The following is a 15,337-nucleotide window of genomic DNA, read 5'->3' on the forward strand; positions in this document are numbered from 1 at the left end:
GAAACTCTTTATTAGTACTTTAAATGGAGAGTGTATGTCATTATTGTTACTGCATCACAATGATTAAGAAATACACATACTAATCGAGTACATTACTAAAGGAAGGCTATAGAAAAGTAAAATAAGAAAGATATATATATATACAACATCACTGGTCAGGAATTACATCATTCAGGCCCTTATCTCATCAGCTGGGGTCCCATTGCAGCAAAAGCCCGGTCTCCTCCATGTGACCAGGAACAAGTCTCTTCTGCACGATGCGTCCATCCACAGAATGAGCCCCAAAACTCTGCTGCAAAAAGCCCCCTTTTTATTAAGCTAAACCTTATCCAGGAATGTACATAAGGTTTCAGTCAAATGCTCTCAGTTCAGGTAAAAAAAAAACCACTGGCCAGGTGGCTTATCTCCCGAACCTCAAGCATACCCTGCCTCCCTCCTGCACAAGCTGGCTTCAGAGACATTCCAACCAGTTCTTGAGATGTGCCTTATCTCATACATTGTTCTTGAGATGTGCCTTCGTGCTCATCATGGACGTCCATAAAGAACTGCCCCCCCCCGGCAATAATAAAAACGTCCTTCACTCAGCTGAGAAACCTGGAAGTTTCTGATCCAATCACAGTGCGTTTAGCTCAGCTAAACGCGTTGTGATTGGCTCATAGACTTCAAGGCCTCTTAGCTGAGTGAAGCATGTCCAAAAAGGACGTTTTTATTATTGGGTGGGGGGAGGACGTCCAAAAAGGACATCTTTTTGGATGGACGTCCTCAACTGCACTCTCCTGCTACAATCGAGCCGCATCACAGAGGCATATTTGGCAATGCCAGAGTAGCCAGCATAACGCTTGGCTGCTCTGCGCATGCTCGACTGGCCGACTGTTTACCGATGGAATAGAGAATGCAAGTGAGCTACGAGCAGCTCATTTGCATTCCTTTTCCTTGATGTATGCCCGTTCCTTACCAATTCGCTAAGGGAAGGGCTTTAATGATAGTTTTTAGTGCATCTTGGCCTTAATCTCATACCTACAGCATTCATGGAATTTCAAACAACATATTTAAAAGAAAGTATCTTAGCATTTTTATTCCTGCTTTCAAAAAATACAACTTACTTTAGTAATATTTTTAGAATATTGACAATAATAATTATCAGCACTAAAAGGAAAAGGCAAACATGAAAAAAATGCAAACTCTTGTAATATTAAAATTTCTGTTGATCATTCAGAGATGAAGACTGATCTGAACTTGTTGCTTGAATGTCTTAAATACCAAATGGACAATCCCACTTCCCAGAAGGAAGCTCTGGTCACCATTTGTTCAATTTGTCAACAGAACAGTAAGATCCTAATTCATACACTCTCTGTTCGCTCTATTTCTGCAGTATTGTTTCATTGTCTCTTAAAAATTAAATCAGAATTAGGTAACTGTATGAGTTTTTAAAGTATATACTTGCCAGGCTAAAAATATGCAGTAGGTATTTTGTTTAACCTTATGAGACTTAATTTCTTTTCCTGTATCATTAATTTTCTCTCTGTAATATAGGTGAAGCAAGTGATTTCTTCAGACAGATTGGTGGCTTGATGTTTGTGAATAACCTTGCTAAGTCAAGTATGGAGGGTATGGTGAAAGAAGCTGCTTTGTTCACCTTAGGAGTTCTTGCAGAAAGTAATGGTAATACAACAAAAATCTCTCGATCATTTTCTTCCCCTTTTCTTTTTCTCTAGTCTATATTATTGGTACTCATGAAAGCACTTTATCTTTCTATGTTTTTCTTTACAGTATAAAAAAATATGGAATAGAACAGAAGATTGTAAAGTTTGTTTGAAAATGTCTCTTTAAGGGGCCGTGTGGTAGCGATGAGGGCTGTTTTTGCCACTCGCCAGAGCCCTTTTTACCGTAGCAGGTAAAAAGCCCCTAAAAAAGACATGGCCATGCAGTAAGATTATTCTTACCCTATGGCCATGCAGAGGTGACCACTTACTGCCACGTCAGTGGGTGGTGGTAAGGAATTCTGTGGTAACCAGGCAGCACCATGCTAGGAATTACAACATTATTTTCCTTAGCGCCAGAAATGGCACGCGCTCGAGGCAGAACTACCACTGGCAGCCACGTTGGGCTGGTGGTAATTTGGGTTGCCACACAGCAACCCTTTAGTAAAAAAGGCCCCAAAATGTTTTAGATATGTGTTGTCGCTTTGTGTCACACTCAAAAGAATATTTGGCATCTATTTCAGGGACATGTGGAAAGGCATTTTCAAAAGGATGTCCATGTCAGAATTGGGACGTCCTACTCATAACGTAAAAAAAACCCCCCAGAAGGTCCATCTCAGTCATTTTCAAGCAAGAAATATGTTGGGGTTTCGTGTGAAAATACATGTGAACGTCCAAAATGAATAGTCGTTTTACCAAGTGCAATGTCTAAATTATGAACTCCAAAATTTCAGGGGCAAGGACGTTTGTAAACATCCACTTAAAGCAGACTTTTAGGAATATTTTCAAAGCACTTAGCCTTCCAAAGTTCCGTAGAAACCTATGTAACTTTGGAAGGCTAAGTGCTTTGAAAATGAGCCCCTTTGTCATTTTGCAAATTTGCTGCAGGTCTGCAAGGCGAAAGTATGTACACTGCACGTTAGAGAAAAGCGGTAGCAGTATGCCCTATCATGAACAAATGGGATACAAGTATAACAGTATATGTGCTGTTATGGCAAAATAAAGTTAAAATGCAAACTCTGTGAAGGAGAAACATGGTAAAGGTATGTACATTGTTGTAAAGAAATAGAGTAAAAGAATGGATACTTAAAGAGAAATGAGGTAAAAGTGCATGTGCTGTGCACGCACACGTTCTGAATATGGCAGATAAATGGTTAAAAGCACAGATGCTGAGACATAGAAAGGGGCATAAAGGTGTATGCTGTCTGTCCATTGTTGGGGGAGGAAGGCTACATTCATAGAAGCCATTTTCCCTATCATTTTTTGATTAGCACTTTCTCTAATTTTGGTACAGACATAGAATTTGACATCTACTGATTTTATCTTCATACTGTAATTCTGCAGACTTGTTGATCTTTGACTTGATATTTCCTGTCACACAGCTATGGAGCCCTTGTGCTTGGCCTGTAATTTTATTTTTTAGTTTTGATACCATTTTTGCCCCTACCACCTTCACTGGGAGGCTGTTCTATGTAGCCATCACTTCCCTGTAACAGTATATCTAAATAGTGTAGAAACTGAAGCATGGCATGATTAAATATGACATTCCTTATCATCCTGCTAGACAAATCCAGACCAGTGAGTTGTGGCCCCTTACCAGTTCTACCAGTAGATAGAGATACTGAACTGTTCCAGTGACATCACAGGTATAAGGGCTGTTGTGTCCTGAAACTTTCTAGTATTTCTCTACCTCCATCGGAGGATGTAGGTTGGACTGGTGCAGTAGATCTCTGTTAATCAGGCCTGAGTGCCGAAAGTAACAATGGTGAACCACACAGTTGGCCAGCATTTTCAATTTGGGGAGGGGGGCCCAGAGTGGACCTAGGGACCTCTTGGTTCTGCTACAAGGTTTGGGAAGGTATCTAGGGTTGGAATGGCTAGCAGCCATCACCAAGTGCTTTGTCAGCATCTTGAGTCCCTGCGCCCTTGGGTTCCTTGAGGGTCCCAACACAGAGTTTGAAGTTACCATGGTGGCTCAGTGCTTTCTCAGACCCACAGCTTTTCTTTCTACCTCCTGGGTCTCTAGCAGAGGATGTGTGGGTGCTTGAGAGAGAATTTCTCCATGGCTTCTTCTAAGGAGGAGCCTTCCCAGAACCACGGATCCTTTTTCCGAACAAGAAAGAGGATTCTCCTATTAGGTTGTGTAGATATGAGGAGCACGGCCAGCTGATAGATGCAGTGACTGAATTCTTGTGGATATTTTTGGTTCTGCAGACAGACCTCTTGAATAGGGACCCCATTTTGGAAGATATCAGGAAGCCGCCTAAGGCATTCCCCTTTATAGGACCTTGGGCCAGGTGGTTCTAGCAGAATGGGAGGAACCAGAGGAGATCCTCTGGGGCCTGAGGCTACGAGGCAGGATTTATCCGCTGACCCATGAGGAGCTTGACAGGTTATTCTAGCTCCCTGAAGTGGATGCCCTGGTAACTGCTGTGACCAAGCCTGTCATGGGGGGCTCAGCCCTTAAGGATGTTCATAAGCGGCTCCTAAAGCAGGTCTTTTCCTCTTAGGTAATTGGGGTTCAGGCTTTCCGTGTGGGGGCTAGGTAGCTCATGTCCTCCTGCATTGGGTGCAACAACTGCCAGATTCCCTCTAGGTGGTGGCACTCAAGTCGGACGTGTCTTTCCTGGTGGATATGCTGTATGTCCTGTTCTGCATTTGCTCTTAGATGGTATCGTCTTGGTGGGCTTTGGCCTTGGCTACAACATTGGACAGCTGATACAGTGTCGAAGGTGCGCTTGAGTAAATTGCCTTGCGGGGGGCGGGGTCACTAACTGTTTGGTGGGGACTTGGAAAAGCTGGTAAAGGATCAGCGGGAGGTCAGAATGTTATTTCACTGTTCCAGGGGCAGGTTTCGCTTCAAGGATAGGGGGCATATCATTCTAACAGGAGGCCTTGCTGCTCTTTGGTGCTGAAGTCCCAGAAAGGTTTGTCCTTTCCAAGGGCAAGGGAGCCCAGTCCTCCTTCACAGCTGCCAAAGATCCCAAATGAAGGTTAGCTGAGCCATTCAGATGTGAAGGTGTGTGAAAGACTTTGCCTATTTCACCACGAGTGGGCCTGCATCACGTCAGACCAGTGGCTCCTTTCATACAATTCTGGATCTAAAAGGGGTCAATGTCTGCCTCCAGGTCTCAGGGTTTCGGATAGAAACCCTTTGGTCTGTTACAGCCTGGCAAGTTCTTCAGATCTTTGGACTTGACAGAGTCATATATCTGCATTATCATCCAGGAGTCTCGCCACCAATTCCTGAACTGTTATGTCCTAGGCAGGCACATTCAATTCAGAGCTATGTTGTTTGGGTTGGTGATGGTACCACGAACCTTCTCCAAGATCAAGTGGTGATAAAAGCACATCTCCGCAAGTAGGGGATCTGAGCCAATCCATATTTGGACTACTGGCTGAATGGGGCGTATTTAAAGGCAGATTCAAGGGTGTCTACAGCAGAAGTGATCTGTCTCCTGAAGATACTCATGTGGGTGATGAACTATTCCAAGAATCATCTAGTTCCCTTTCGGGACTTGGTTTACCTTGGAGTCTGCTTTGATATCTGTCGGGAGATGATGATTCTCTCAGAGGATCAGATGATGAAGTTGCAGTCCCAGAAGAGGGGCCCATATGCGCAGCTCAACAGACCCCGAGGACCTGGCACTATCTGCAGCTTCTGGAGTCCATTGTAGTGACACTAGAAGTGGGGCCCTGGGTGAGGGCTTACTAGTTGTACCCTCTGCTCTTTGGTCCCAAGAATTCGATGCTCATCTGGACTCCTTCAAGTTGCTGGTGGTGACCACAAATGTGAGTCTTCAGTAGACTGGAGATGAGGGCTGTTCTGGTCTTCTCCACTTTCTGTCCATTCTTCTGGACAAGATGGTCTGGATCATATCAGGCAATAAAAGAAAAGAAAATGGGAGCACACCACCTTTGAACACAATATAGTACCAAATTAAAAACAAGATGGTCAAGAGGAGTAGTAAAACCTTCAAAGGCAAAAATCTCAATTGCAAATAGGTAAACAAGGAAGGACCTGCATCAAAATAGGTATTTTTGGGGCATAGGACCTCTTACAGCGCACAGCTGTTTCTAATCTGCACCTCACCAAAGAAGTCTTATTACCTGCAGGAATTCCTTGATCCTATATTATTTAAGAAACCCTTTTAAAAACAATATTTATTTCAATCCACAAGAACTTTACTAAAAATAAGTTTTGACCACTTAATCTTGCTCTAAGCAAACTCCAGCACTGGATCATTAAACACCTGACACTCGAAAATGTTGGAATAATGTATTGTATTTTACATGCATTGTCTGTCACCAATTTTTTCTCTGTGATTACTCTGTGACCTCTGATGTGAATTTCCTAGAGAGGTCACACCCATGCAACTTCCTGTGGGGGTTAGGCACAGCACATGGAGCTCTAATGGTCTCTCCTAACCTGAGGATCTATGGTGTGAGCATCCATTACCATCTAAGCACATGGAAAGAGCTGATAAACCAAATGTATTATATTATGTATATATAAGCCTGCTGAATATATATCTAACTACAAGCTGTGAGTAAACAGATGTTTTGTTACTTCAACTTTAAAGTGACTCAGCAGTGAATTATTCTGGGGTGTATGTGAGAGAGATGAAGAAAAGAAATTAACATTTCTAAAGCTGAAGCTGTGTGTATAAAAATCTGCTAATTATTTACTACAAATAATCCAACAAAAGGGTTATGGGCCCAGCCCAGGAATTGAAAAAGGAAAAAGAGAAATATTACCAGGCAGTGAAAAAGCCAAATTTTTTCTCTTAAGTTTTAAAAGAAAGATTCAGTCTGTCTCTCTCTCCCCCCACACACTAAACAGCAGACAGAAGGCTAAGAAATGGCTGAGGGAGGAAATTCACCATTTTTCCACTCTCTCAAGGTGCCTAAATTAACTGAACATAATTATCTACAATGGGAGCTAAGATTCGGATGTCTCCTTCAAGCAAAGAAATTAAGCATATGTTTAGACCAAAACAGAACAGCTGAAAATATGGCTGAATGGGACAATGCAAACTATTATGTGAAGTGCATGTTTTTTGAAGCTCTCTCAGAGAAACAAGCCATATTGGTGGAGGCAAAAGATACAGCAAAGGAAATTTTAGATAAACTGAGAACTATGTATGCAACTACATATGCAAAACAGCAACCAATTTGGTTGGCAGAGTTGAATGAAACCAAATTAAGGGATAAAAGTAAGTGTAATGATCACATTATGCATCTTATGTCTTCATTTCAAAAGCTAGAACTTTCTGGAATTCCCATGTGTGATGCATTGAAAAGAGCATTTCTTTTTACCTCACTATCAAAGAAGTTTGATGTTTTTAGGTCTGTGAATGAAGCCATTGAAGGGCAATCGTTTGAACAGGCAGCATCAAAACTGAGGCAGGAATGCATAATTAATGATTCTGAGGAGATGTGTTCTCAAATACAGTCAGAGAGAAATGAAACAAATTTCTTGGCAAAGAATAGAGGAAGGCGGAGCTATGGGAAAACTCCACCCAAGGGCAAGCTGATTTGCTATTCATGTGGAAAGGAGGGACATGTATCTAAATGGTGTAAGGAAACACAAAACACCCCCTCTAGCTCACCTAAGCCAATGGAACAAAAGAATTTTCCAAGCAGGACATGTACAAAAGACAATGATAAACATAAGAGCTTTCTAATGGCAGAAAAATCTTTGACTATGGTAAATAATAATTCAAATGAAAGTACTTGGATTTTGGATTCGGGGAGCACATGCCATTTAACCAATTGTAAGGATTTCTTTCAGGAAATGTGTCCAGAAGAAGGTATTCTTAATACTGCAAACGCAGGGACTGCTAAGATCCAAGCAAAAGGCATTGGATTCTTAAAATGCAAAGTGTCTAATGAAGTTAAAGAAATTCCTGTAAGTGATGTCTTGTATATTCCCCAAGCAGTTTGCAATATGCTTAGTGTATCTACATTAGATAAGAAGGGATTTGCGATTCATTTTGAAAACAGTAAGTGCACAATCTCTAAAAATGATGAAGTGTATGCTGAAGCTTTTATGCATAATGATGTTTATAAACTGAGCATTTCAGGTGAAGCCTCACATCTGGCGCAAGTAAGGAAGAATGATGGTAAATGTAGTCTGGAAATCTGGCACTGCCGCCTGGGACATCGTGATTTTAAGGTGATCCAGGATCTTTACAGTAAGCAACTAGCCACAGGCATTCAGATAAGTGCAGATGCTGGTAAAATGGAGAAATGCATAGACTGTGTTACTCAAAAAGGTGTAAGACCCTCATTTCCTGCATACACAGGAAATAGGAGTAATAAAGTACTGGACTTAATACACAGTGACTTATGTGGACCGTTTAATATCCCATCATTGGGAAATAACAGATTTGTGCTAATATTCTTGGATGATTTCTCTAGATATTGTGTGGCCTATTTGCTGAAAGAAAAAAGTCAAGTCACAGACATGCTGAAGAAATACATAGCCATGGTGAGCAATAAATTTGAAAGAAAACCAAAGGTTCTTCAGACCGACAATGGTGGTGAGTTCACTTCACAAAGCATGCGCACATTTCTAGAACAAGAAGGCATTCAGCATATCACAACAGTAGCTTATACACCAGAGCAAAATTCTGTTGCAGAGAGAAAATTTAGGTCACTTGTGGAAATGACCAGATGTATGCTGTCAGATAGCAATCTCCCTAAAAGACTATGGGGGGAAGCCATTCTCACAGCAGTGTACCTACAAAACAGAATGCCAACTAAAGGCGCTGAGCGCACACCACATGAGACATGGCATGGTAGGAAGCCAAACCTGTCACACATAAGAACATTTGGAAGTACAGCATATGCTCATATACCAAAGCAAAGAAGGCATAAGCTGGATTCCACAACAGAAAGGGGCATTTTAGTTGGCTATGCTCCAGGACACAAAGGATATAGAATTTTGAATCTGAAAACTGGCATTGTTGGCATAAGACATGTTACATATTTTGATGAAAACAAAAGGGTTGATAAAGGCTGGATTATCCCAGATGAGCCTTATCATCCAGAATATGAAACTAGAACCATAATAGACATGCCAGTGTATATAAATGCCATACCAAGGCAGATGTCTGAAAGCAACTCATCTGTATCTAACGAGGAACAGGCAGAGGAAGCAGACACAGAAAGGATCATTGCAGGAGACAGTACAGTTGGAGAAGGGGAATCAATTGGAGAAGGACTCTCAGATTTAGAGGATGCGGAAAGGTCGGACCAACCTGTTGTCAGACGCTCATCCAGGGAAAACAAAGGTGTTCCACCCCCAAGACTGTCTTACCTAACAAAGTCAGCAGAAGCTCAAGAGCCCTTAACATGGGATGAGATTGAGAAAATGCCAGCAGAAGAAGCTGCTGAATGGCGTAAAGCTGCACAAGAAGAAATTGATGCATTGCATAAAAATAATACTTGGATTCTTACAAAATTACCTCCTGGCAAGAAAGCTATAGGATGCAAATGGGTATTCAAGTTAAAAAGGAATGCACAAGGAAAAGTGGAAAGGTATAAAGCCAGATTAGTCGCAAAGGGATATCTTCAAAAATATGGAGAAGATTTTGATGAAGTGTTTGCACCTGTAGTGAAACACACGACAATTAGAACACTTCTGAGCATTGCAGTCTCAAAAGGCATGCAAGTCAACCACATTGATGTGAAAACAGCATTTCTTCATGGAGATATAACTGAAGACTTGTACATGGAACAGCCAACAGGTTTCATAAATACAAAACAAAGACAGCTAGTGTGTAAATTAAACAAAGGTCTTTATGGATTAAAGCAAAGTGCAAAATGTTGGAATGACAAATTGCATGAAATATTGACAAATTTAGGATTTAAGCAAGGTGAAGCAGATAAATGCTTGTACACTAGATGCAGAAATGGACAATATGCATACATTTTAGCTTTTGTTGATGATCTGCTCATTGCAAGCGAAAGTGAGCAAGAGTACAAGGACATTGTAAAATATTTAAACCTGAATGTTGAGATAAAAGAACTTGGTAATGTGTCATACTATCTTGGTATAGAAATTGAGAAACAAAATGATGGTTCTTATCTTCTAAGCCAGAAGCAGAAAATAAATGAGCTTATTGAAAGTTTAGGTATGCAAGATGCCCAAGTTGTAAGCACTCCCATGATCACTGATTTTCTGAAGGATGAAACAGTATGAGAACCTTTACCAGATAACATCCAATATAGATCAGCCATAGGTAAGCTTTTATATCTGACTACCACATACAGGGCTGATATAGCAAATGCAGTAGGAATTTTGAGCAGAAGGGTCAGCTCACCTACCAAATCAGATTGGACTGCAGTTAAAAGGATGGTAAGGTATTTAAAAGGTACCATTGATTGTAAATTAAAGATTTCAGCCAATAGTAATCCAAAACTAATATGTTACTGTGATTCAGATTGGGCAGGGGATCATTCTGATTATAAATCCACAAGTGGATATGTGTTTATGTATGGAAATGTACAAATTTCTTGGGCCAGTCATAAACAAAGTATTGTGAGTCTGTCTTCTACAGAAGCTGAATATGTGGCTGTATCAGAAGCATGCAGAGAACTGATGTGGATTGAAAAACTTTTGCTGGATTTTGGAATAGATGAACAGAGACCAATCCAGATAATGGAAGATAATCAGAGCTGCATCAGACTGTCACAGAATGACAAGGTTCAGTCACGCACCAAGCACATCGCAACGAAATATCACAACGTGCGAGAGCTGGCGAAAGAAGGGGTCATCAGTCTACACTATTGTCACACCAGTGAGATGACAGCTGACATCATGACCAAACCGTTACCCAGAGAACATTTTGTGAATCTGCGAATAAAGCTTGGACTTTGTATGAATTAATAATTGCATGACAGTTATGCATGAGAAGGGGTTTGTTGGAATAATGTATTGTATTTTACATGCATTGTCTGTCACCAATTTTTTCTCTGTGATTACTCTGTGACCTCTGATGTGAATTTCCTAGAGAGGTCACACCCATGCAACTTCCTGTGGGGGTTAGGCACAGCACATGGAGCTCTAATGGTCTCTCCTAACCTGAGGATCTATGGTGTGAGCATCCATTACCATCTAAGCACATGGAAAGAGCTGATAAACCAAATGTATTATATTATGTATATATAAGCCTGCTGAATATATATCTAACTACAAGCTGTGAGTAAACAGATGTTTTGTTACTTCAACTTTAAAGTGACTCAGCAGTGAATTATTCTGGGGTGTATGTGAGAGAGATGAAGAAAAGAAATTAACATTTCTAAAGCTGAAGCTGTGTGTATAAAAATCTGCTAATTATTTACTACAAATAATCCAACAGAAAATAGCACACGAGTGTTTTGGCTGCTGCCTGCTTCTGTGGTAGTGAACCTAGAGCCAAATCATAACCTCAAACTGGCTATGATACCATATTTGAACAATCTTGCTTCTGTGGTAGTGAATATAGGGCCAAATAATAACCTCAAATTAAATTTGACGCCATATTTGAACAATCCATTGTTCAAATATGGCATCATAGCCAGTTTGAGGTTGTTATTTGGCCCTATGTTCACTACCCCAGAAGTGGGCAGTTGCCAAAATGCTCTTGTGTGCTATTTTTGAGTGTCGGGTGTTTAATGATCCATTGCTGGAGTTTGCTTGTAGCAAGATAAGTGGCCATAACTTAAATTTAGTAAAGTTCTTGTGGATTGAAATAAATATTGTTTTTGAGTGGAGGAGTGGCCTAGTGGTTAGGGTGGTGGACTTTGGGCCTGGGGAACTGAGGAACTGAGTTTGATTCCCACTTCGGGCACAGGCAGCTCCTTGTGACTCTGGGCAAGTCACTTAACCCTCCATTGCCCCATGTAAGCCGCATTGAGCCTGCCATGAGTGGGAAAGCACGGGGTACAAGTGTAACAAAAAAAAAGGGGGGGTTCTTAAATAATACAGGATCAAGGAATTCCTGTAGATAAGACTTCTTGGTGAGATGCGGACTAGAAACAGCTGTGCGCTGTAAGATGTCCCATGCCCAAAAAATACCTATTTTGATGCAGGTCCTTCCTTGTTTTACCTATTTGCAATTGAGATTTTTGCCTTTGAAGGTTTTGCTACTCCTCTTGATCATATTGTTGTTTCTTTCATATCAGACAATGCCATGATGGTGGCCTACAGCAACAAACTGGAAGACGCACAGTGCAGCAGTGGCACTGAAGGTTGGCAAGCTGTGCTGTTGGGCTGGGTGTTACTTGGTGGTGGTCTCAACTATGGCATAGTTCCTCAGCCAGAACGCCTTGGATGAGGGCAAGTGGGAATTGAGTCCCACAATTTTCTTACTATCCACTGGGGTCCCCCGTGCTTTGACCTCATGGCATTTCAGCAGAATGCCATGTGCTCCTATTAACCTTCAGTCTCAGGAGAGAGACTGACTCAAATCAATCTATCTCCATCTGGTGGTAGGGATGGTAGGAGGTGAGAACCCAGTGGTCTGGACTGATCTAGTAGGTCTCAAGGAAAGAAAATTAACAGGAATGTATACATTTTGCCTTACAAATTTATTACATGATTGTGTCCTGAGAGCACAATCATTCTTAATAAAGTCTGCAGAAATATGTAAACCATTTTGCTGTTTACATAAATCATTGTTTTATTCTTACAGATTTAGAATTTGTAGACCTTTGTACTTTATCTAAAAAGCTAGTAATTAAAACTGAGGAAATTGAATGCTGGCAGTATAAAACTTTGATAAATACCTGTTTTGTCTCTTATTTTACTTTTTGTTATAGTTTTCTGTCAGCAAACCTTGTGCACATCTGAATTGTTTGAAGATATCATTTTGTCTTTATCTAATGAAGATTCTTCAATGACTTTGAAAAGAATGTCTGTTTATGTTATCTTAGTCATGGTTTCAAATAACAGTGAGTAATTTTCTGTTTCCTCTCATTTTATTTTAAATGAATCACTGTCTGGTGATAGCCACATTTAAATACTGACTGAGGCTGAGCATATTATGATAGTGACACACACGTCATAAGTAAGTGGAACACATCACTTTGGAGCCCTTTTACTAAGCTGTGTTAGGCGCTAATGCAAGCCTAATGCAGCAAAAATGGCATACAGCAAGACGTCCTAAAGCTGCTAGTTATCTGTATGAGCTAGCCGCGTGATAATTTTTTTTCAAGGGGGCATGTCAGGGGCAGAGAATTGGCGTGGAAGTTCTAATCAGCTAGTGTGTGTGCACATTATGGCTGTGCTAACTGGTTAGTGCATTCATAACACCACCTAAAAAGGAGGCAGTAAACGCTCCTACTGTAATTTTGTTTTTTTTACTGGGCACACCCAATAATTCAAATAATACAAAATCTGTTTTTGCCAGCCACGCTAAAGTTGGGCTTAGTGTGTGAGACGGTCTCAAGTAAGGACGTGTTAAGCTCATTCTCGGAGGACAAGCAGGCTGATATTCTCACGTGTGGGTGACGTCACGTTGGCCCCTGGAGGATTTTTAGTAAAAATCTACAAAAGTGTTCCACCGCGCGTGGCGCTCCCACTGCGCATGCAGTTTCCCAGCCGTCGCATGGTCACGCTCCTCAGTTTCTTTCTTTCCGCGTCTGAGGCGACACGGAGTCCTTTCTACAGCGCTTAGCGTCTCCTCGCTACCCGGAGTAAAGTTTCTTCTTTTCTTAGTCAAAGATTTTGTTCCCTAACGGGTACTGTTCAAAAAAAAATTCCCTTTAATTTTTTTAGTTTAGTTTTCTTTCCCGCTTATAAGTTTTCTTTATTTTCGTTTGACCGTAGTTAGGTCGCTCAGTCGGGATTTTTCCTCTTTTTATGCCCACTTTTTGACACAATCGCGTCCTTTGATTTCGCGGAGGCTATTTTTCCCTCCATGTCATCGAAGACGCCCAGTGGCTTCAAGCCATGCGCCCGCTGCAACCGGACCATCTCTGGCACTCCTGGTGCCTTCAGTGCCTTGGGCCAGACCATCTTCAGGAGAGCTGTAAGTTGTGCCTTAAAATGAAAAAACGCACCCAGCTTTCCAGAGAGGCCCAGAGAGAGAAGCTTTTCAGGTCCGGTTCCTTGGCGTCGGCACTGTCGACGTCGAGTGCAGCGTTGGCATCGGGAAACCAGGTCAAGACTGCAAAGAGACCAATGTACGCTGGGAGCAGTGATGCATCGAGCGGGTCTCCACCTGCCTCGTTGCCTCCTGCTTTGCAGGCCACCCGGGACCGACCTGTATCGGACCCGGACCCAAGGAAGCGTGTGGCTTCCACGTCTTTCTCGCCGGTACCAAGGAGTCTCGATGTCGGGCGAAGGTCAGGAAGCACTGTCATCATTCTCCTTCTCGACACAGTACCGCGAGTTCCAGGTCATTGAAACATTCGGCTCCTCTGTAATGGAGGTGTCGACGCAACGATCGTCTGGCAGTCCGGTACCGGCTCCCCAGCCTCTGCAGATTCTGCCTCTGAAGCCCACATCGACACCACAGCCTTCCCCGACAGCTTCTGTGGATGAGCGCATCAAGGCTATTTTTCCTGATTTTATGGAAGCGGTGCTGCACTATTTGCACCCGGCACCGGAGGTACCGGTATCAACGGTGCCGGAGGCTCCTGTGGCACCGTGCCTTTTGCCGGTGGTGAGGTCTCTGGTACCAGTATCGGGGTTGGTAGCCTCTCAGGTCGACTCTCCATTGCCTTCGGTGGAGGAAGCTTCACCGGAGTCTCCTGGGGAGTCAACTTCTCGACACTGTCATTGAGGTCACCGCACCTCCATGTCGAGACGGGCTCGGATCCAGGCTGCTCGTTCTGAGTTGTTAGCCCCATCCGATGATGGCTCATCTGATGAAGATGGGGGTCATGGAGTTTTCTGTGCCGAGGATTCTCTAGGTCTTCCATCTGATTCGACCCCCTCACCTCAGAGACAGCTCTCCTCTCCGGAGAGCTTGTCTTTTTCATCTTTTGTGCGGGAAATGTCTGAGGCCATTCCCTTCCCTGTGGAGACTGTGGATGAGCCCAGGGCCAAGATGCTCGAGGTCCTGGATTATCCATCTCCACCTAAGTCTTCTACCACAGCTCCTTTTCATGATACACTCAGGGAAGTGCTGATGAGGAACTGGGAGAAGCCTCTTTCTTGTCCAACTATTCCCAAAAAGGCTGAATCCCAGTATCTGATCCCTGGGGAACCCAGTTTCGTCCGGCCTCAGTTGCCTCATGACTCTGCGGTGGTGGATTCCGCTCTCAGAAGAGCTAAGAGTTCTAGGAACTTTGCCGTGGCGCCCCCGGGTCGAGAACATAGAACCTTGGATTCTTTGGGGAGGATGGCGTATCAGACTGGCATGCTCGCTTCCAAAATTCAGTCCTACCAGCTCTTTACGAGCATTTATTTGCGGAACTCAGTGCGGCAGCTTGAGAGCTTGGTTGATGCACTCCCACCGGAGCAGGCCGAGCCTTTTTGCCAAGTGGTCAGGCAGCAGAAGGCATGTCGCAAGTTCCTGTCCAGGGGCATTTACGATACTTGCGATGTGACATCCAGATTTTCTGCTATGGGTATAGTGATGCGCAGACTCTCATGGCTGCATGCCTCTAACCTGGAGGAACTCAGCAGAAAATTGCAGATA

General features: G+C 42.7%; 1 protein-coding gene across 12 annotated transcripts in view; it reads left to right on the forward strand.

Annotated features, from left to right (window-relative positions):
* Positions 1 to 15,337, forward strand: part of TERB1 (telomere repeat binding bouquet formation protein 1) — a 241,566-nt gene that overhangs the window by 10,792 nt on the left and 215,437 nt on the right. For 10 of the 12 annotated variants that reach the window (XR_003942250.1, XM_030204477.1, XM_030204474.1 and 7 more), the window contains exons 3-5: positions 1,217 to 1,327; positions 1,534 to 1,662; positions 12,510 to 12,641. Coding sequence is in view for 11 of the 12 variants with exons in the window: in XM_030204477.1 (XP_030060337.1) it covers positions 1,217 to 1,327; positions 1,534 to 1,662; positions 12,510 to 12,641 (372 nt within the window). In the remaining variant the exon portion in view is untranslated. The remainder of the gene's footprint in view (positions 1 to 1,216; positions 1,328 to 1,533; positions 1,663 to 12,509; positions 12,642 to 15,337) is intronic. The other 2 variants (XM_030204483.1, XM_030204478.1) reach the window with 1 other exon arrangement.

The sequence above is a fragment of the Microcaecilia unicolor genome, chromosome 5 (assembly GCF_901765095.1).
Source record: "Microcaecilia unicolor chromosome 5, aMicUni1.1, whole genome shotgun sequence".
NCBI lineage: Eukaryota > Metazoa > Chordata > Amphibia > Gymnophiona > Siphonopidae > Microcaecilia > Microcaecilia unicolor.